Here is a 24,700-nt window from a genome sequence, read left to right on the forward strand (position 1 = left end):
GTGTTTGTTTTTGTCTTGGTATTTTTATTTATATGTTTTAATGTTTTTTATATTAATAAATAGTAAAATAAGGCTGTTGATTTTATAGACAAACAATATGTAGGCAACTATAACAAGCCATCAAAAGCACATTAAGAGCACATAAACTTGGACAACAAAGAATACAAGAGAGATAGTGAAGACAAAAATTACAAAACCTTACAACCAACCAACCCAAACTCGGGGTGGTTTGAAGCCAAATTGATCCAATGATTTTTGCTTCATCCTCAAACAAGGATCCAATAATTCAATACATCTTTTTTTGGAACAAGAGAGAACACTAGCAGAACCATCAACTAGTCCAGGGACTATTAAAGAGAGGTTCGTAGATGTGCCTTCTATAGGAGCTTTTCCCCTATTTCCATCTTTCTACAAAACTTCACGGGAAATGGAACATTCCTCAACAACAATAGGCATAACTTACTTTTTTCTCCAATGTTCCATGATACTCAAGCAATTAGCAATGGCATTGCCCAGTTTACAACAGAAAAGTCTTCAAAATCAATCTATTGTGCCCAAGCTCCAAGTTCTCCAAGTTTGGAAGATAAACTGACCTGAGAAGGGAGCACTTAGTCTTTTTCAACAAGCAATATAAAAAATGTTTCTTGAGCTTGGTAAACATATCAATAGCAAAGTATTGCCCAAAGGTATTGGCAATAAGCATGAAAATATCTTCATCCCAACACTCCAAAAGCATGCCCAACAAACAAACCCAAATAGGGAACTTGAAGGAGTTATTACTTGAAGGGTTAAACCTCTAGGAACAATGTTCTAGACCAAGCTCATTTGACCCCATGAACCAAGGACCATCCTAAAGGACTCTAAAGCAATCTTCAAGAGAGGACAATGATAACAACAAAACATTATTCAACATAGAGAAAACCTTTGCCTAACCCTTTAGTTTTTAGATTTGGAAAACCCATCTTTGAACAACATCAATGTTGGGTCGATAAGTGCAAAATATCCCAACCAACAAGTTCTGAAACTGTGCAATCATCTTTACAAAGAGAGAATCAAAGACAAAAATAATCTTCCTTTCCTCCATAGCCTTGGCAGCAAAAGCAGTTCCCAAGCCAATACTTTGTACCAGGAGCCCCAAAGTCGGTCTCCATACTAACAAACCCAACTAGAGCAGGTTCACTAGTATCTAAAGGAACCCTTGGAAATAGATCAGGAGTAGCAACAAGGGGTGAAGCCTCTACACTAGGCATAGAAGGACAACCACGGGTAGGATGCAAATAAGCCTCAAACCTATTTCTCGTAGTAGTCTTAGGCACAGTAACCCCAACAGTAGTTCTTAAGCAAGAACCCACATTAGGCATATATGCCACATCATTGTTTAGGCTAGCAAGTAAGCAAACCTAGGACCTTCCATATGTTGTTGGAGTGCTCTACCACTGAGCTATTGGCCCCTCTTGGACCAATCCATCGTCGGTCCAGGTGTGTCTTATTTCCAACACCAACACCCCCCATTAAGCCACACCTCTCGTGTGCTTGGGGCTCCTAGCCTGAACCTGGCTCTAATACCATGTTGAGACATGGACAAACTAGGACTCGAACCTAGGACCTTCCATACGTTGCTGGAGTGCTCTCCCACTGAGCTACTGGCCCGTCTTGGACCAAGCCATCGTTGGTCTGGGTGTGGCTTATTTCCAACACCAACACTTGTAACCCTAGCATCCACATCACAGGAGGAGAATGACACGATGTTGGCAACAAAGGAAGAACCAGGGGCATCTGCCACTATTGCAAGGAGTCTAGGAGAGTGTAGAAGAAAACCCCTCTTAAGAACAAGCCCCAAATCACCAAATTTGGACCCAGAAGGAACCAACATGTCTAGTAACTTGCGCACCATAAGGCTTGAACCAGTGGCAAGGAACCCATCATTCCCAATGTCCCTCCCACACTCCAAAGCAACATTTCTCTGCACCTCCCTTTATAGATCAAGGAGAGAAGCATCATCCTCGTCAAAATCTGAGAACATATGAGCCCATTCATCCTAGTCAAAAGTGTAGCACCATTCCCCAACAAGCTCTTCGTCGTCATCTTCTCCTTCCCCTTCCTCTGAACTAGACTCACTTCCATCCTTGGCTTCTTCATTATTATTTTGACATGTGTCCATGATGGTATTTTGTTTGTTCATCCATTTGATGTGGTGTTATGTTTCTACAAAAAGAACTTCATAAAAAAACGAAGTTTTAACATTTTTTATATTTTTTTGTTGGAGGGTTTTTATATCAATCCAAAAAGGATAAAACATCTTCGGTTGAAAGCCAAGGACTACGGAATATCCATTCTACCAAAGTTTCATGGGACACGATTTTAACCTCATCCCTTATAATGTTGGTGCCTTAAACTCAACAAGTCTTGATCCTTTGTGAAACCAAGAGCCCATTGATAAAGTTTTTATTTTAAATTTGCATATTTTTAAATCCATATTTGACTCCATTTTATTTTGAAAGTGTTGCCAATCTAAAATTCAACCCATGAAGCACCACCAAAATTAATAATAACCCAAATAGAATTTAAATATTTTACTAATCTTATATTGCAAAATGTGCTCTCTAGACTTCCAAAGTTCTCCTTTTGTAATTTTCTCAACTAAGTTTGTTGTTATAATTTGTCCCAAGATATTTGCACTATGTTACTTCTTTTGAGATACACCATTCAAAATAAAAATTAATGTGATATTTTCTTTTGATTAAAGAGGACTATAATTTTGGTCTTGCTACTGTTAACTTGGATATCCATCTCCTTACATTAGTGTTTTAAGACAATCAAAGAGTTACATTCAAAGAATCCATTTCCACTTTCATGTCATGCTCCAACTTCTTTCTCCCCGGATATGTAGCAAAACTTGCTCCCCAAGTACTTTCTACAACAGACAAAAATATTGAATACACATTGTTAAATTCCTACAAACTTAGACTACCCAAATAATGAATACACATTAGTAAATAGGGCACCGTTCCTGAAATGCCTTTGACCCTAATCAAAATAATAGAACAGGACCCAATGCTCTTCTTTTCCAAATGCTTTCAATATGCTGCCAGGACCATTTTCTGACAGAAGATACACTGAGCTACAAAGAAAATAAAAATTCAATACTTGTAAGCAAAAAGAAGAGACATCAATATCAAAAACTGTGTATACATAAATAAGAGTATTAAAGAATGAAACTAAACTTTGGTTAATTGGCATTATTGATTCAGAATACCCCAAACTAAAATCTATGCATATTTTCAATTAGAAACAGTGAATAGAATTTGGTCAATTGGGCACAGTTGGCCTGTAATATGCCAAAATTCAAAAACAAGCTCTATATTACATTACAGAATTGGAGAATGAACAAGCTCTATATTACATTACAGAATTGGAGAATGAAATTTGTTCAGTTGGGCACACTAAAACTGTAATGGCTTGCAAAATTATACCACAAACAGCTTACAAATCAAAAGAAACATATATATTACATTACAAAATAAAGAATAAAATTGAATTCTTCAATTTGAGACTTGACCTACAACGCCCTCCTCCCTATTTAATTTAGAGAAACGGATTCCAACCAAGTCTCTGAACATTGTAAGCGACGTTTGTGAAAGCACAGTGAACTATCTTTATATGATACAACACAGAAAAACTTTCCCTTATCCAACACTGAAACTGAAAATTTTTCTCAAACAAGACTGTTACTTGCAGCCTTTGATCTCAAACTATCCCACACTTCAACACCCTGCAAACCCTTCCTAGCAACAAATAGTCTGTTCCCTCCTGCTGTCATTCTTGTTATCCTCTCGCTGCCCTGCTTATTATCCACGATATTTTTCCTTAGAATCTTTGATTTCTCCTTCAGACCCACTTCACACCATGCCTCTATATCCCCTCCCCGGCTAACAAAAACCTGTTTTCCATACCCCAAAATCCTATTCTGTGCCCCTCCAACACCTGGAATTGTATCCCCCAATGCCACCCATGGATTACTGTTGTTGAGCTGCCTCAAATCCACCATAAAAAGGCCCCCATTCCTCACACCTAATTTAAATATGCTGCCAAATTGCTCATTAACTGTCACATCAGCAAAACAATCGGAAAGAAAGTCTGATTTTGCCTGATGAACGGCAGGTCCCGGGTTTGATTCTCGGCACTCCCAGACAATTTTCTGTGACCTGATATCCCACAACTTCACATCTGACCTGTAACCGAATGGGCCACCACTAACACTACTAGACATCAGTAAATTGTGTGAACCTATCCACTCCAACTTAGTGGCAGGTGATGATTCTGAGCCTCCAAATCCTATCTGACGTCCCAATTCTGCCATGGGGCGGAAGGATTCAACATCAATTAACAGAATCGTGTGAGCATTCTTCCTGCTGGATTCGTAACTGCTAAAAATCACATTATTGGAGGGACAAAATTCTGCAGCCTGAACGGTTGGCTCATAGAGCCGAACCTCTGGCGATTCAATCTCCCACTGGACAGTTGCACAATGAATTTTCTTATCCAAGTTGTAGACATGGAGGCCTGGGAAATCAACAGCTCCTGCGACAGCAATTGATGGAGAAATCTTGGATAGGGTATCTATGCAGTTAAATTGGGTTAAGAGAGTTCCATTTTTCCTGAAAAAAGGGCATCAAATGTGTCAGTTTACTCCACAGAGACAATATTTGTGAGAAAAAAAAAATTAATGTCATTATACACATTAGAAGCTCTGTAATCCAAAAGCTAGCTTGAAAACAACAACTATTTCAACCTAGCTATGCACACAAAAAAACTTTAATTGTCAACAAGAAGAGGAATGCTTAACTGAACAACTTTAGTTGGTAGACTTAAAGGAAACTAGCTTTTGACATTTATAAGATCTTTTGGTCTATTAAGAAACTTATTGAATCGACTAAGAGAACTGAGCTTTTCCTCTAAAGCAAGAATACAATCTTTAACAGTTAAAATGTTTTGTTAATCCCCTTGCCTGAATGTTTGTTATAAACTAGAGGTTCCATAATATACAATAGCATGTTATATGCTGTCATATCCTCCTCCTGTTGTGGATTTACTTCTACATTAATGTCTATCCATATTATAAGACCTAGGTTCGAAATTCCCAATATCGAATATCAGACTGGAGAATGTCGAAATTTGGTGTAAGAAATTTTTCGAAAATTTTTCGAAGAAAAAAACAACTGGAGAATTTCATACTCTCTCTTGTAGAAAGGAAACCTGGGGCATTCAACAAGGAATCTCCTGCAATACATGACAATTGGGGAATTTGCCACGAGGAGAGGAAAAGAAAAATGGAAAAATCAACATGAATCTCTCCAAGATTAAGAAATTGAGGAAAGAAAGTAAAAACAGCCGAATCTCTCCAAGCATTGGAATATTGGGGAATCAATGCAAGGAACCTTTTGAAAAGAGACAAAATCTGGGAAATAAAAGAAATTTCAGCGAATTTAACACAAAGAGAAGGAAAATTGGGAATTTCTGTTGGTGAAACTGAAATAAATTGAGGGATTTTCCAAAATTCAAACTATTGAATAAAAAGATGCCAGTCTATGAGCTCTGTATCTTCTAAGTATTTTTTTTCTCAAATTAATATTCGCCCACTGTTCAAAACTCAAATATATTCACCTGAGCGCCCAATCGTAAACGGAGATTTTGCTGCCGTGCGAGACAATCACAGACCCGTCGTCTCTGTCAGCGGACAGAGCGGAGGGAAAATCACGCCCGCTGGAAAGAAGCACGGATTTGTCCTTCATGTCGAGTCCGTCAAGTGGCGGAGCCGCCATTGCTGACTTCAAAGCCCCTGAAACTCCATAATACTCGGCCTCTGCAATTAGGTCGCTGATAGAGAAAAGGTCGTCCACGGAAGCAGGTTTTTTGAAGGTCCTGAGAATCGAAAGCAGAAATGCGAAGAGTTCCGGGTCGCGGTCAAAGAATGCAGGGTTTTCAGCTTTCAGAGGAATTGAAGGGGTGTGTAGGAGACTGGCGAGGATCGAACCCTTATCGGCGTTGCATAAAGAAGCAGCGGATGTTTGGAAAATTGTTCCCCCAACATTAATTGCAATGATGGCCTTCGGGGCGAATGACGGCGGGGCGTCCACCGGGGTCACGCTGCCCTGGTACTGAGGCACTGATGGAGGCATCTTGGAAGTATATTATGTGTTTATACAACCAGAAAGGATGGATACTCAATGTGTAAATGTGCAAATGGAGTGTAGAATAATATCCACTTACAATAGCCAATATGGAGAGAAAACTTCAGTGCGTTAACCACAAACAAGAGTGGATTTTAGTGTATATAGTCGTCACGGAGCTAATCTCACTGTGCAGCAGGAGCTCAAGGTAGGTATATATGCTGCCAGAAACGAGGTTTGCAGGGCTGAGATATACTCAATGCATATACGTTATACGGCTATATATTCAATGAGAAGCAGGAGAGGAAATGTTCACGATGCGGTGCAGGGCAGAAATTTATATAAGCCTGCAGATGCAACTGCAAAAGTGTGATATATTCATTGTATATATGCATTTGCCGCAGGTGGGTGGATGGATACACAGCACCAGATGAATGGATTCCTGGTGGTGTTGTCTAGCTCACGTGCGTGTACGCAAGAGCTAAGTGGGGCAAATTTTATTCTAGATTTCAATTATGATGGCATTTGGACGATCATTTGTTTTTCTTTGGGTTGCTTTTACGGTTATTAGCAGCCGTCAAAAGGCACCTTTGACTTTTTCAACCTAATTTTTATTTCGGGGTTCTTTGCGTTTTAATTTGCTTCATCCAATAAATAAAAAAGGTTTTAAAGGTGGGATATTTATTATTATTATTTAATTTTTGGGATCCTTTCAACTATTTGCTTGGAGAATATTCGAGACAGTTTCGGTAAATATTCGAGACAGTTTCGGTACCACGTGGACCACGTTTATTATTATTATTATTATTTTATATTGTTATTGAACTGGCCATGTTTTATTCGTGTAGCACCGACGACATTCTATGGTCGCATTTACTCTTGTTGAGTTAATCAATAAAAACAAAAGTTGGGGTATTTTAACTGAATAGATAGATAGATTTTGTAATGGATTTGTGTGAATGGTATGAATGATATTTTAAGTTTGGTATCTCAAAATAAAATGTCTTTTTAATAAATATTTTAATGTAATATTTTTTTAATATGGAGTCAAATTAAGGGATAATATGTTTGATATATGTTTTGTATATTGATGGCAATCTTTTTATTGCTGATTTTTAATTTAATTAATAAATGCAAAATAATTGTTTTGTCTTTTCAAGTGCAATTTGATCTTTGTCTAGAAATTGTCTTATCTTATAAATGTTTTAGTTGTGAAAGACATTTTGTATTCTTGTTAAAGATTATCTGAGTTAATTTTTATTTGGGTTATGAGTATCTTTACTTTCTAAAAGTGATGTTTGTCTTTATACAAATCTTTTTGTGATGTTAGTGTATGAAATAAATATTGTCACACAAAATAGTGGAATTTATTTTGTAGCCCCATATTTGACATACCCAAAATTTGAACTTCAAATTGGTCCCAGTGTTGAATGAAGGCCCAAATATGTGTCTATGTAAAATGAGTGAGCATGTGATCCAAGGTCGTTGTCAGTCAAAATATGAGAAATGGATGAGTTTTGAAAATTACAAAGAATTGAAGGAAATCATTTTGTGAACATGTCCTAAGCATCATTTTATACCATATGACCAATTTTTGCTTGAACCCAATTCACAGTTTGCCATACTTTAAACTTTCAAATTTTGATGTCCCTCACTCACAAATTATTAAAATCTCTCATCCTAGGTATCACCATGAGGAATAAATGATGGTATTTCTCATTTCCCTACCATCAACATATGTTTCAAATTTCAGAGCCTAACTCCTTACCAATTGAAAGTTATGGTCATTTTTTCCTAAATTTGGGTATTGAATTTTAAATGGGAAATATTTAAATCATTTTTTTAAAACAATTTAAATCGGTTTCTATTTTTCCTATTGAGATCATTTTGGGGGAAAAAGTTATTTAAAAATACCTCTCATCTCCTTTTCTCCCTCTTCGTGGTCAATGGCTCCTAAAAGTCAAAATCATAGCCCTTGAGAGAAAATGGTTAGGAATGCTCTATTTTCGAGCATTCTTAACCCAAATTTATAACCTCAAAAAGAAAAGGTTAGGATTGCTCCAAAATGGAGCATCTCTAACCTTATTTTCTAACCTTCTGTGGGCCCACTTTATGAGTTACATAAAAAAGGTTAGAAATGTTCTGTTTTGGAGCATCCTTAACCTTTTTCACAAGTTGAATAAAAGATGCTTAAATAAATGTTATCTCATGGAATGTTTGCCAGTGTGCCTCAAACGAAATGCAGTCTCATGGCTTACAGAATATGTAAAATGTGGAAGCAAAGACGATATAGTTAATGATGCAAATTTGATCCTACAAGTTCTTCTGCCATCCTTCCCATCCATACAAAAATGAGAGCTCGTGAATAGGTTATTGACATTCATCAAAGCTTAAAAGGGATAGAGGAATTTCATCGGATGTTGTAGTTGCAACTGCTCTAGAAGACATGAATTGCAAGTCATGAGAACATAGCCTGTCGTGACATTTGGCAGAATGTTGCAATTGCAGTTATCAAAGCATAGACAATGCACATGAAGTGTTTACCATAGTGCTTCAAAGAGATGTCATCTCGAGGAATGAAGTGAAAAGATTGCAGGATATGCATGTTGCAATGGGCGGGTGTAAGGCCAAATTCCGCATGACTGCAAATCGTGAAGCATGGTGAATCAACATTGCACGTGACATTTGACAAAATGCTCAGGCAGAATCATGAAGCATGGCAAAGATTGTGGAAGCATCGACATTGCATGTGAACTGTTTGATATAATACGTGCATGATAATTGTTTGATAGAATGCAAGTGCAATTGGCAGATGTAAGGCCGAATTACACAACCTTTAAATGGGAGCTTTGATCAGGTTATGGACAGTCATCAAAGCATAAAAGATAGAGGGATTTCACCAGATGTTGTCATTGCAACTGCTCTGGAAGACATGATTGCAAACTGTGGAAGTATGGTAAAACCGTAAATGCATAGAAAAAGTTGCAAATTGTTTGATAAAATAATGTGGTGAATGTAGAAGTTGAGACAAACCGTGAGCAGTACTAAACAAAGTCTCAAAGCGATGTCACCCCATCAAAGGCAATGATTGCAGGCAACTCATGAAGTACATTTGTTAAAGGATGTTTGAATCTTCCAAACTAATGCAATTGGCAGGTGTAAAGCCGCATTTCACAACCTTAGCATTGCACTCTCTCTACCTACGAACCAATGTGGAAGTTGTCGAACCTGTCACGGGCATTTATCAAAGCATAAAGGATAGAGGAATTTTGTTAGATATTGTAGTTGTAGCTGCTCTAGTAGACAATACACATGTCGTGTTTGCAAACTACAAATCATGGGAGCAAAGACAATGTTGTGAATTGTTTGTAGAAATGTAGAATATGGAAGCATAGACGATACATGTGAAGGGTTTTCCAGAACACGGTGTTGTAGAATGTGTAGGCATAAACAATGCACGTGAAATGTTTGACATAAAGACGTGTTTTTGAACTGTAGAATGTGGAAGTCATGAGATGCAGAACGTGGAAGCTTAGACAAGGCAAAGAGTTAAAGTGCAAGCAAAACATCAAGCGATCAACAGAATACCTTGCTTGTTTGACATAATGGCTTGAAACGATGTCCTTTGATGGAATGTAATGATTGCAAGATATGCAGAAAATACATTTGTTAAAGATCTTTATATCAATCTTTGCTCGCAAAGACGTTCTCACATATATGCAACATTTATTTTCTATAGAGGGCAGATCATATACACAAACACAGGAGTTCGTATTACAAATGAAGACAATAAGGATATGCATCAAATGGATTGTACAAGGAAGCTCTTAAAATATTTGATTAAATGAAGCACTTTGGAATGCATTCTAACATTGTAAGTTTGTTTGTACATGTGCACGTGGTCATGAAGGTTTAATGAATGAGAGTCAGACATACTTCAACACATCATTTCTACTTATTGTACGAGGCCTATGATTGACCATTATGTGTCTATGGTTAACCCTCTCGGCAATGCTAGCTATCTTCACAATACTCTGAACTTCATCATCAAATTGTCACTAAAACCTATGCTGGTTGTGTGAATGTGTCTACTTGGTGCTCGTATATCACATAACAATACAAGGTTAAGAGTATATGCAACAACTCTCCTCCTTGAGTTCGTTCTACAAACGATGTGGATTATGTTCATCTCTTGAACATTTGTGCAAAATCAAGTATAAGAGTCAAGGTTCGAGTCATGAGGAAATTGGTGAATGAAGAAGATGAAGTTGGATAAGCACCTCGTTGCAATCCTAACTTGAAAGTTTTATCAAAAGTTTTACGTTTCAAGATGCTCTTTTGTAAAAGTGATTATGTCACTTATGTAACCACAAGTTAGAATTTGAGCTTTATTTTTGTAAAAGTTAGGTAAATCCTAAGTTGCTTCTAAAATGTAGTTACTAGAAGTAATAACTTAGGTAGTTATCCTAAGTGGCTGACTTAGCTAGTTATCCTAACTAATTACCTCGGGTGGTTATTCAAGGTAGTTATGATATTCTCTCTAGCCTATATATATAAGGCTTTTGCATTGTAAAAGGAGAGACTTTCACGTCGAGGGGAAACTCTGCAGAATTTTGTAGAGAAACTAAGTGAGAACATTTTATGTTCATACCTTTGTACTAAGGGGTTTTTGAACTTGTATATTTTCAAAAAGAATAATGAAGAATGTATTGAGTTTGTGTGCCTTGAATGTATTCATGAGTTATTGTTACTAATTTCTCATATGTTGAATTAGTAATCCCTTTTGTATTGGTGAAATATATTCATGAAACACATCATTTCATGGTATCTTGACTTGCATGTGCTAGTACAACCTATCTCTTCGTATGTCGAGGTTTATCGTACTTCTTTCATCATCGTTGCATGACTAACCTATTTGGCGATGACCCCTTTTGTAATTGTTATCATTTAGAGAATCCTACTTGGTATTCGTATGACTTCTAGTAGGGTTTCTATTATTAATCTTGTTTAAGTTCTATGTTTTCTCCTTTATGTATTTTCAGAAAGTACACAAAAATCCTAAATACCACTATCATACGAAGGAGTTGCCCCTCTCAAACGCAGAGGAAGATTGTGGTTTTACTCCAATCTCTCCAACTGCTAGAACATTTGTCACTGCTCATTAGACAACGGTCAGTTTCAAATAAACAACCGCAATGACAAATTTGTTTACCAACATATTTATAACAAATATTTCATTTCTTTAATTATCATTTGGAAATACATATATTTCATTTTATTATTATTATTTTGGCATACATGCAAGATGGTATTTTGTTTGTTCATCCATTTGATGTGGTGTTATGTTTCTACGAGAAGAACTTCATAAAGTAATCAAGATTTTATTTTATTTTTATTTTTTAATTTTTGGTTGGATATCAACCCAAATAGGATTCTCACACATGATTTTGACCTCAACCCTTATGATGGTGAGCTTATGTTGAATCACCAAGGGCCCATTAATACAGTTTTTATTTTCAATTTGCATAGACAATTTTTAAATCCTTTCTATTTTCAATATTATTGGGTCATGGGATTGATGACCCGTACTCTCCTAAGTTGTTTGACTTGAACTTTCAATGACACGTAATTTTGATGATGTACTCGTTATTTTTGGTTGTCTGTTGATCATGTAATACTCTTGTAACTAGTCGTTGTGAGTGATATATTATTCGGATAGACAAACAGTGAAAAGCGCATATGATGTATTTTGGTGAACTATCTTTAATATTAAAAAAATCCTCTCTATTTGTCTCCATTATATTTCAAAGTGTTGCCAATCTATAAATCAACCCATGAAGCACCACCAAAATACTAATAACCCAAATTGAATTTAAATATTTTTCTTATTCTATAAATCAACGTCTACTTCTATTTTGTAATGCAAAACGTGCGAGATCCTTCCAAAGTTCTTTTTTGGTAGGTTTTCCAACTAAGCTTGTTGTTAAAGTTTGTCCCAAGATATTTATGTTACTTCTTTTGAGATACGCCCTTCAAAATATCCAAATTACCAAGGATTTCCAAGGACAAAGTAAAGAGCATTACCATGAGAATAAAAATATCAAATCTACCATTTGTCAAAATTAAAAATAATAGTTTGAACAAAGGTATATAGGTCATGAATTTCTTGACGTCAACAAGAAACAAGTTATTTTATTTTTCTAAAATTATTTGGGAAACTCTAGCATCCTACTTGCATAGAGAATGTTGTAGAGTAACTTGAAGTGGAATGTAACATGGAAAACAAAAAATCTACTCCAAAAGTTCAAGGAAAAAGTACCAAGTATAGCACATGAATTACAAAAGGCTATGGTAGACAAAGAATTTGAGATCAATAATTCTGGAATGGTTGACTAGTTTGTGTATTCTGTCTAGAAGAGATTGTGTTGTGTGGTTTTTTACTGACCAATTGGCTATCACAAAGGAGAACAACGGTGTCAGTTATAGAAATCTAGAAAAAGATTGCATAAGCTTGAATTTTCTTAGTATTATGGGCATGTTTTACCATTTTCTTATATGTAGTTGTGCACTAGCACTTTCTTGCCTATTTAATTTCATATTTTTAGGGCATCTAGAGAAGGAACACAAGAAAACATATAAGTACCTCCTGACTAACTTAAAGTTAAAAGTCCATTTAGTTACAGAAAAAAAAATCAAAAGTGTCATGGGCAATACAAATAAGCAACTAACTCAAGTGGTGTCTAGAAAAGAATGCAATCAATTGACAAAAGTGATATAGAAAGGAATGCAAATTGTAGAAGTATACAAAAGAAAACTAAATCAGATTTATCACAAACAAAGTATTTGGTATTGATACATTTCCCTTGTTTGACTTATTTGTGTATTCAAGCTACAAGAGAGGATTTTTTTTTGTTCAATGTTGCTCATTTAGCTATAACAAATCAAAAAAGGAGTTGTAGCTTATAGATTTTATCAAAATATGGTATGTATCAATTTATTTAGCATAGTATACATATTTTCCCATTTTTTTTGTCTATTCTTGTGGAGAAGCAACATCTTGCCTATTGATTTCCATGTTTTTGAGGCATATACAAAATCAAAACATTCATATTAATGCAATAGTTGCACATCTATGCAAAATGGAGAAGTATAAGCTAAGGAATTTACAAAATAAAATCATTGATATTCCTTTTCAATGTTACTTTATGTCTTATAGAGGTCATAAAATGAATGAAATATGCTAAAATTTTGAATTTTCTTAGCACAATCGACATGTGTTAATGTTTTCTTATATGTTCTCGTTGACTAGTACGATCTTGGCTATTAGATTCCATATATTTGGGGCATCTACAAAAATAAGATGAGGAAACATATTAGTGCCACAATAGTGCATGATCTAGACAACCTGAAATACTTTGTTAACATACATAAATATAACGAGTCGTTGACATAAAATCCTATCTACCAACACAAAGAATCGAAAGTGTCATTGGATATACAAATAATCAACTAACTTAAGTGATTTTTAGAGAGTGGTGTGCATATATTGACCAATGAAACAGATACAAATTGTACAAGCATACAAAAGGCAACTGTAACAACTTTAATGCAAATGAAGTATTTGATATTGATACTTTTCTTTATTTTGACTTATTTGTGTATGTAGGTTGTAAGAGAGTATATATTTTCATTTGATCCTATACATTTGCCTATAACAAATCAAATGGAAGATTTAAACTCGCAGACTTAATCAAAATAATATGGTATAAGTTTTCATTTGTTTAGGATCTAGTAGACATGTTTTACTGTTTTGTTATGTGCTCTTGTGAAAAAGTAGTCTCTTGTTGTAGGCTTTGCATGTGTTGATGAGGCATCTACAAAATTAAAACATTCATATTTATGCAATGATGGCTAATTTATGCAAAATACAAAAGTATCAATTAACCAGCTGAACCAACAGTATTGACATGTCTTACCATCTTCTAATTTTGTCCAATGGGTTGCAAAGGTCCCAGTCTATAAGATGGATGTTTGTGGATTATTCGCAAAAGAAGAACATATAGAGGAACACAAAGAACCAAGATAGTTACCCAATTGAAATGGTTAAGGCAATTTTGTGTAGGCAAGGAGTTTGTTTGTATTGTCTAGATACTCTATTCTTTTTTTTCTCCATATGATGTGGCTTGATTGGTATTCATGTTTTCAAGTTGCCTACAAAATAATGTCCATGTTAGATTTTGTCATATGAATTTATAGTGTGGACCATAGCATGAATGATGTTTTACAATAGTATTATTGAGGAAAGAAATGATATAAGCAAAAAATTACACATTGTGCCAAGGGGAATCACTATTCATGTTTATCTCTTGCAATGTCCATAACATGACTAGACAATGTTGTCTATGTGAGTGGCAAGAATGTCATGATCACTCCAATATGATTCTAACCTTTGAATCTAGTTGTATGTGCATTATTGTTTGTCCATGTGTGATTAATAAAGGTCTTCAACAAAGGATCTATTGTTCATCTAACAAGTGCAAGTTGTGCATATGCATGTGTTTTTTAAACATCTATACAGTTCTTGAGCACTTGGATATGCCAATGTTAAAAGTCACTTGCAATATAAACAAGGCTTTGACTAGGAGCTATTTCCATTGCGCCACTGATAATTGCTATGATATTTGTAAGTTTTGTTGTTAGTTAGGCATAGAGATTACAAATGAAAAGTATCTGTCTATGAAGTATGTGTGAGAGCAATAGTGCTTCAACATTTTCAAATGTTAAAGGTGTTGTGTTCAACACATGTATATTTTAGTCATACAAGTCATTATGCCATGAACATGGAATGTTGCAAAACAATTGTAGTTTGGTAATATTTTTTCTTTGTTATTGATGTTTTCAAGTGTGTTTCTTGTAGATAAACAATGTTTGATCACATTAAGTCTTTGTCACGTAAAATGTCTTCTTAATGGGCTTCCAAATGGTGAGTATTCAATACAGATATGATAAGACGTGATGTGTGTTCTTTGCAACGTATGCCATTATGAAGAGTCCAACTAGTAGTTGCTTCGAGTCATATGCCATTTCATATATAATTGTTGCCTTTGCGTTAAAGTTCTTTGTCATTAGATGGCTCAACAAAAATAGTATCTCAATGCTTGATCTACGAGACGAAGTTGCATAAGTTGTCCCATATTGGTGCACACCGAAAGGGTCAAATGCAAGACCATGCATAGTGAGTCCTTGTGCTCTATTTATCGTTCAAGTGCATGCTAATTGCAATGGAAACTATTTTCTAATAGTACTTTTTTGGTGTAAACCTCTTTTTTGGAGTGGTCTTGCAAGTCAAAAGAGTTTTTAGCCATCCATTATCAACATATGTTCGGTTAAAATGTGGTAATTTTGCAACTCGATGTTTTGTAATGTAGTGATCATGAAATTCAACCCAAATGATATCTATATTGGTACTTTCCCTATATGCTTTGAATCTTCAATCTAATTCATTAACAATACCATTATGTATATCATATTTTTCGCCATAGATCTCAACCAATATGTCATTTTTTTAACATTATTTGATTTGCCAAATTTGCACAATGCTTGTACAATTGTTCTATGTGATCAGAGCTATCATGTTCATCAATTACATTAATTGTAATTAATTGTCTGAGAAGAGGGAATGATATCTTTTGGTTGTGTGCATTGAAATCCTTTTTTGTAAAAGAGAAAAGAGAATATTGGGTCTATAGGTGGAGAGCATAAGCATTTGGTCTTCAAGTATGTTATGTCATCCTCAGTTTCAAAGCCTATGCGTATTTTGTTAAGGATAGAAATAAAGAGTTGATCTTTTTGCCTCATTATAATTTTTAAATTGTAACATTTGATATTCCATTCCCACAAATCATATGGCATTAGGTCAAAATCCATTATTGGGGCTTGAAACACTAGACAGTCATGTATAAGGTCTGCCTGGTAGAAGTCACCACAAAAAACCAATGTCTAGGCCACTGAAATGTTTAGTTGGTGTTTGTATTATTTCACACAATCTTTTAGCTATGCAGCATTGCAATCTTGCTTCACCTAGTGAGATCTCATCAATGACAATTAAACACAATTGTTTATATTCTTTTGTCAATGCATCTAATATTTCTAAGCTTAGGGGAATAGAAGTAGATTTGTTAAATGGTATGAGGAGTGCAGAGTGCAAGGTTGTGCCTCCTATATTGTAAGTCATTTTTCTATGTATCCAAGTAACAAGCCCTTTATCTTGTTTGGGTCACTATCAATTGAGTTATTGTATATGTGAAGAAAGCATTGATATATTGCTTTTGCAATGAAGGTTTTCTTTGTGCTGACACCTCTTATTAAGAACAAATACAGTGGCTTAAGACATTTTGATTGTTTATTCAATGTTTGTCCTTCACTATAGCTTGTTGATCTTTGCTCAATTTCGATGAGCATTGTAATATTCTATGTTGTCAAGTAAGTGTAGATGTGTAGCAATCTCAAATGACCTTAATATTTTTCTGGTATACACATTGTTTCTAAATCTAGTTCCAAGTTGTATTCTTCCTTATCTTTGCTATTTAGTTTTTTCATATTGTGTTCACCCTTATAGTATTCATCTTCAAGATAGGCATAATTAATAGCATTGTCCATATCACCCCACAATTCATTTACATTGTATGTATACTTTCCTTCATTAAGTTGTATTGTTTTTTCATTACTGGAAAAACCACGTTGCCATGTTTTGAAGCCTTGTTTCAATGTGTTTTCATCAATGGAAAAATAAATATATTGCAAAATTTTCTCTCTATAGTACTTAGTTTTCAATATCATTAGGTTTATTGTACTTGATAAACTTGAAAATTTGTGGTGTAGCTCATTGAGTTAAACTTCCTTTTGCTATTGTGTATTTTGTGACTTCCACTAGACAAATAATGGCTAATGGTTCAAGATGTGCAATGGAATTATAAATCAAGGTTTGACAAGCAATATTTTGTGATTCATCTAATTCATTATTCAAAAGATCAAATTTCTTTAAAATAAATGTGTGATTGTCAAAAGAAAAATTATCTATGAATCTTCATCTATGTGAACTATAATTAAAATGAAGTGAAAGCACAATTTGTACAGCTTGTTGAGAAAACATTTGTTGTAAGTTGATCAAGGCATTGCCAAGTTTTGTTATCATCTTTATGGAATAAATATTATGTTGTGTGATGTCTGTGTATATATTATTGAATGGATCAGTTGTCATTGAGTTATTAGTTTTTGTCATGTAAGAGCTATAATATGTTGTTGCAACATATGCATTGAGAATAAATTGTGCATCAATATTTGGTTGCCATAGATATGGAATGTGGGTTGCAAATGAATTATTCCATATTTGAGTTGGCCTTCTTTTCAAGAACAATGTTGGCCTAAGCAATGTAGACTATATGGTTAGGATGTATTCCTCTTAGGTCATGTTTATGTTCACTAGGAAATCTACAATGGACATAGAAGAATCGTAACTTCAAGTTTCTAAAATGGATTTGAGTTTTTCAGGGGAATGCATATTGTCTTGTTTTTTCCAATGCATGGTTCAAATATTGTTGCTTCTCTCATTAGCAGTTGTGAGAAACCAAATTGACACTTTTTCTTCTTTGTCTTTCTACATTGTTTAGTGTGATGATGTATATGTAATTTAGCTATTTGATCATCTAAAATTTCTATATTGCAAGTTATATATTTGTCTACGGAGTGTTCAATGCAATTTCTATATTGCAAGTTATATATTTGTCCACAGAGTGTGCAATGCTAGCATTGTTGTCTTTCCCATAGACCGGTGCATCTTTAATCCATAGCATGAAATGGTCATGTTCATTCTCTCGACTTTGAAATTTTGTAACTAAAAAGTAGTCCAATACCTTTTTGAAGAATGTTTTATTTGAACATAGTAATTATTTCATTGCATTAATTATGTATTTGTAATAGCGGGTACAAATGGTTGGATAATTTTTTATCAAAAAGAAAATGTCAGTGTCTGGAGATGAATCAAGGTGGCTTTGTTTTGAGGTTGTATAATGTAAGATGTACAGTTCTTCCAATGTTTTTCTAATGGAGTCCAATTTTGTTTTGTACTAGTGAATGTCAAAAAAGGTGTTGGTGGTCCTAATTGTCGTATCATTGCAAAAACATTCTTTTTGAGATATTGCAAGTAATCTAGTGATTTTTTTTTGGAAATTTGTATATCCAATATCTAATTGCAATATTTTTTCAAGATTTGGTTTGTACTTGACATCTTTTGCTAGTAATGTTCTGCCTTTCAATTTTCATTTGCGAATATGGAAGAAAATATTTTGCCATTTAGTATTTTGATAGATTTTAAAAACAAGTTAGTGGTATGATAGGAAAATGTTCGATATGAATTTTTCAATTCCCACTAAGTAAATTTTTAGTATGAAAATATTTTTGCAATGTTCACATCAAGTAGTTCACCAAAAAACAGTGTCGATAAGTTCATCTCTTTTGCATAGTTGTCTTGGAAAATCCCTAGGGGTTGTTTTTCTTTTGATGGTGCAATTTCTATTATGTTGTTTTGAAGGGAATGCATAGTTATTGAATTAGTAAATCCATGTATCAAGGTATTTGTTTCAACCTCCATGGCATTGTCAAATTCATTGTCATCGTCACTTGATGAAGGCTCAATGCTAGGTGCCTATTCTTATAATGGGTACAAATATTCATGTTAATTTTTGTTCAATTTTACATTTTTCATTTTGTATGGTGTCATTTTGCACAACACATTGAGAGCATTCATAATAGTGTTTGGGCGCACTCTTCCTTTCCAATATGCATTTGTGTATTGCACACATCTCTTCAATGCAACAACAACTATCCATGTTTCATCATATGACCATGGCAAGATTGTTTGTATAATGTTGATGTTTGTTGGCACTTTGATAATAGTTAAATATCTACTCCAACTTGAGATATTTGTGTCATGGTTGCCAAATTTATACAAATGTAATTCTATGTGATACTAATGTTTCTTCAAGTTCTGAAATTGTAGTCATGTGTCCTAGTAGCTTATTTGTTTTAATCTATTATGGGGTTGCATACGATGGTTACAAAACTTGCATATCGTGTTACCGAACAAATGTTGTTTCTTTGATAATAGTAATTGATATGTGTGTATTGTTTTTTGTGTAAAACTTCTTATATTTTTTTTAAATGAAGTCGTGCACAAACTGCACACATATGTTTCAATGTGTCTTGTATTTTTTCCATGTAGGATTCTACTATTGTCTTTGGGCTCTTTGTTGAGTTTTCAATACCCTAAATTGTAGTAGCTTTACATATTTGTTGTTTTACTTTATGAACCGAGTCGTGTTAGATTTTAGTAAAGGCATTTGTCGACTGTGTACTGTGTCAAATTGCTTGGGACTCATGGGACAATTTTTTAAAGGCATGTGGATCGTCTAGAGGTATTAATCTATATATGTTCACTACTGTGTATAGCTAGTTTCAATTTGTGGACACTAATTTTTTGTTTCCCTTCAACCAATGCCATTGTTTGTGATTATTCAATGTTGGTGTCATTTGCCATTATAATGTCTACGCCAAATGGCTTGTAGTCTGTACGTATGTCATTGACTTTGTAAGACATGATATTGTATACTTTGGTTGGCCTTAGGAATTTGCAAAAATATTATATACACGTGTTGGTGGTTGCTGACCAAATTTTCATCTTAACTTGCAAAATGATGGATATTTATTGAAAACATAAATCGACACCTTCAATTCTTCTTTGTTCATATGTGTCTCCATTCTTTGCAATAAATGCTTCCCAGCCTAAGAAGCCACAACTAGTGCTCAAGTCATATTTGATACATGTTTCTATGTAATTCATTGCTACTTTGTGTCCATGGAGTAGTGCATTGCAAAACGATTAAGCCATGTACCATCTAAGACATTGGTTTTCATATTCATTGTTTGTCACAACAACAATTGTATTAAAAAGACTATCACCACAATGTAAGATTAAGAACACATTTCTGCACAAGTTCTACATTGCACCTATTAAGTTGTCTTTTGAAAAACTATTAATTGAGGCTAGAATTGTCTTACTGTTTCTAGATTGTTGAACATGTGCTTTAGGTAGGCTTCTCTTTTTGTTAATTAGTGGTTCAAAATGTCCATGAATAGGGTTTTTATCAAGGAACAAGATAGAATATGCATTATTCTACAAACTTTCATTGAATTGTAGGTACTTTGATTTTCTTGTTGAAGACCAAACACATATTTGAATACTTAGCCATTTGGCTAGTCATTTATACAAAATAGATCTCCCCCCAAAGGTCATACTCATTATAGTTTGGCTTTTGAACTATTAACAATCGCATACATCTTGGATAGTTTTCAACATCATTTATTCCTTGTGATTCATACAATGTCTGGAGGTCTAGCTCATAGCTATATGAAAATAAAGCTACAGGGTCATTATTTCTTAAGCAATTTATAAAATGGTCAATAGTTCCATTGCAGAGCTCTATATAAGTATATTGCATATGTAGTAACAACTAGAAAGATTCAAAAAAGCAATTGCCTACATTATATGAAAATGGTTTTATCCTGAGCATGTTATTGTTTTCCAAGACTATGTCAATTATTTGATCTAACAAATCCACACTAACAGGTCCATAATTTTATGTATCCATAAAATTTTCTAATGATATTGTTGATTCCAATTTGCATTTCATCTTGTGTATAATGTAGCAACAACTGAATAGTTAACAACACAAGAAATTAATATCTTACCTTTTATGTTTTATGCAACTATATGCTACCAACACTCTATGTGTTGTGGGATGAAGAAAAGTTGTAAATCGAATACACTAAATGGAGTAGATAACTTGTAAATCAAATGCACTGAAGAGAATAAGCAAAAACATAAGTTATATTCAAATTAGCCATTTAGCAAAAATGCTATGAAATTCCAAGAGACGTGATAAAAAAAAATAGAGCACTATTTATTTTTTAGATTGAAATGCTTTAAGGCTCTTTAACTGCAACAACATGTACCTCGTTATCAAGATGACAATAAAAGGTGAATTTTAGAGCTATTGGTGGCACATTGTATATGTCCATGTGCAATTCAAGAGGAACGATCTAGACTGTGTGTCAACTTTTTTAAGCAAATTTGGTAATTTCTTCTCCATATATTATGATTTATGGGATTGTTGTCATTGGTCTCTACAATGACAAGTCCCTGAACATCGACGACAAGGTAAGTGCACAAAGATGGTGGTCAAAAAGGGGGGTATAAGTCGACACTTTTTTTATGAAATTAGGTGAACCTGAACTTGGAGGCAAAATTTGAAATTCATCCACTCAAGATATGAAGATAATTAAAGAACAAATATTGTAGTACTCTGAATCTAGTTTCCAAACTACTAAACTTTTTAAAAATTCGATAAGATTAAGGGGTCAAATCCTTCGCACACAAAAAAAAAACCCTAATTTTTTCTAAAAAATATAACATAGTGTCTGACGTGCGCATCAAAAAAGTCATAGTTAGATTTAGTATTTTGACAAATCCTTTGGTAGAAAGATAGTTAAGAGTGAGCACTAGAAGATGTGTATTTTTTTGTAATTTTTTGTTGAGTATTTTTTTTTTAATGATTTTTCCAATTGATCACATCCTGAAAATTAGGTAACTGTTCATGCGCGAAGCATAAGTTGCACTAAACAAATCGAAAATATTTTTATTTATTTATTTTTAATTGTAAAGAATCAAGTGCACTACAATAATATATAAAGTTTTTAAAATTTGGATAAGTATATCAAAAGTTATTAAAAAAATGGTGCACCTATGTCTGTGAGAACTATGGAGACACTGGTAAAAGAAATTCAATAATAATGTTATTGTTATTCAAATTTTTAAAAAATTATATAGTTAGAAAGCTCAGAAGATGGGTGAAAATATGGTGGCAATTTTAGAAATACCCACTTGATGAAGTGTAAACCTGATGATGATAAAGTTGATAAAATAAAACATGTCAAAAATGAGGGAAATGAAGGGATATCAAACTTCCAAACCGTAGCTTTGTCATCCAGGCCTATTTCCAAGCCTAAACAGTCAAAAGCGTGTACAGGGTACTTATGGTATAAAAAGCGTGTATGGGTTACTTATGGTGTGAGAAGCGCGCACGCGCTATGTTTACTATAAACAACATGTACGCGCTATGTTTACTATAAACAACACGTACGCGCTTTGTTTACTATAAATAGCATGTACGCGCTATGTTTACTATAAATAGCATGTACGCGCTATGTTTGTTTAAATTTTGGGTGCGTATAATATGATATTGTATATATAATATGTGTATATACATATAATATATAATATATAATATTTATATATATATATGTATATAATAATATATAATATATTAAGTATATATATACACATATAAGTGTATTGTCTCCCCCTCTCAAGCACATACAAGGTGCCTCTCTCTCTCTCTCTCTCTCTCTCTCTCTCTCTCTAGCTCTCTCTCTCTCTCTCCCTCTCCCTCTCTCCCCCTCTCTCTCCCTCTCCCTCTCCCTCTCTCTCTCCCTCTCTCCCCTTCTTCCTTCCTATATACCCCATATCTCCCTCTCTCCCTCTCTCCCCTTCTCCCTTCTTCCATACCCCATCCCTCTCTCTCTTCTTCTCTCCTTCCCTCCCTCCATACCCCACTGCAACTATGTTTTCACTTCTATAGAAGTAAGTGAGTTTATTTCTTATCTGCAACTTCCTCTTTGATTTTTATCATGTATGCCCTCCTAAGAAAATTGACTGATGAATTTGTGTGTGTATATTGAATAGGAGGAAGAAGGGTCTGAAATTGAACCACGGGTGCATTACCGTGACAAACAAGGAAACCTGCAGCAATATTCTTCTTGAATGTGTTTTTAATGAGCTGAGCAGATGTGGAAAATAGTGTCAACAAAGCAAAATGATGAGTCAGAGTACCTCCAATATGTTTTTCAGAAGGAAACAACCAATAGGAAGAGAAAGAGGGAGAATAACACAGATGATGTCCTAGAGAATGACAGAGTTGGGTATTTGAGAGTTCCCATGTTGTTACACAACGCATGTCACCTAATGAAATTAAAGTTTGTTGTAAGCATGGCAGTGGTAGTATATGATGATCATCACTTGTCAAAAGGCTTGGAAGGGTAGATACCCATGAAATAAATCAAGTGTGTAATTCCTATAGTCACAATCGAGATCAATCCTATAACCTTGCAAATTTAATAGCATCATATATTTTAGAAAGGCAGTACTCTTAGGGTTAGGTCAAGCTCTTACACTTTCTTTTTAGCGAAGCCTCATTGTTTGTTCGCTTGGAGTCTCTATTATGCTGACAATGGTCTAACTTAGCTATAAAAAAACTAAACTACCAATGTTCTATTGTATGATGTTCTATTCATAACTTTAAATAATATATCGTTTTATTAGCCCACCATATGACCCCTTAGGTGTCTTAGATGTCATATTGTTTCCTAAGAGGTCATATGGTGTCCTTTGACCCCTTAGGACACCATATGACCCCTTAAGACACCATACGACCCATAACAACACCATATGGTGTCCTAAGGGGTCATAAGATGTCATATAACCCCTTGGGACACCATATGGTGTTCTATGACCCCTTAGGACACTATTTGGTGTCGTTATAGGTCCTATGGTGTCCTAAGGGATCATTTAGTGCCATATGAACCCTTAGGACACCCTATGACCCCTTAGATGTTGTTAGGGGTCATATTGTGTTCTAAGGGTCATATAGTGTCCTATGACCCCTTACAACACCGTATGGTGTCATTATGTGTCTTATGGTGTCCTATGACCTCTAGGACACCTTATGAGCCCTTACGACACCATATGGTGTCATTAGGGGTCATATGGTGTCCTAAGGAGTCATATGGTCTCCAATGGCCCCTTAGGACTCCATATGGTGTCGTTATGGTCTCTCTCTCTCTCCATACCCCTTCTTCTCTCGCTCCCTCCCCTCTCTCTCTCTCTCCATACCCCTTCTTCTCTTGCTCCCTCCCCTCTCTCTCTCTCTCCATACCCCTTCTTCTCTCGCTCCCTCCCCCCCCCTCTCTCTCTCTCTCTCTCTCTCTCTCCATACCCCCCTCTCTCTCTTCGTCTCTCTCTCTCTCTTCATCCCTCTACCTCTCTCCCCCTCTCTCCCCTTCTCCCTTCCTCCATACCCCTTCTTCTCTCCCTCCCTCTCTCTCTCTCTCTCCCTCTCTCCCTCTCCCAGAGAGATAATAGGATAAGGAGATGTGGAGGGAATTTGGGAAAAGGAGAGAGAGAGACAGAGAGAGAGAGAGAGGATAAGGAGAAGGGGATGGAGGGAGAGGGAGAGAGGAAGATTAGGAAAAGGAGAGGGGGAGAGGGAGATTGGGAAAAGGAGAGAGGGACAGGCAGAGAGAGGGAGATTGGGAAAAGGAGAAGGGGAGAGGGAGAGAAAGGGAAATTGGGAGGGAGA

At 35.1% G+C, this 24,700-nt stretch overlaps 1 protein-coding gene across 1 annotated transcript; it reads right to left on the reverse strand.

The window, feature by feature from the left end:
• Window positions 1-3,344: 3,344 nt before the first annotated feature.
• On the reverse strand, window positions 3,345-6,661 carry LOC131071293 (BTB/POZ domain-containing protein At5g41330). The gene is made up of 2 exons (XM_058007086.2): window positions 5,665-6,661; window positions 3,345-4,658 (listed from the first exon to the last, which is right to left on the reverse strand). The coding sequence occupies exons 1-2, from the start codon at window positions 6,177-6,179 to the stop codon at window positions 3,716-3,718; spliced, it is 1,458 nt and encodes a 485-aa protein (XP_057863069.2). The 5' UTR covers window positions 6,180-6,661; the 3' UTR covers window positions 3,345-3,715.
• Window positions 6,662-24,700: the final 18,039 nt, after the last annotated feature.

This window comes from Cryptomeria japonica, chromosome 8, assembly GCF_030272615.1.
Source record: "Cryptomeria japonica chromosome 8, Sugi_1.0, whole genome shotgun sequence".
Classification (NCBI taxonomy): domain Eukaryota; kingdom Viridiplantae; phylum Streptophyta; class Pinopsida; order Cupressales; family Cupressaceae; genus Cryptomeria; species Cryptomeria japonica.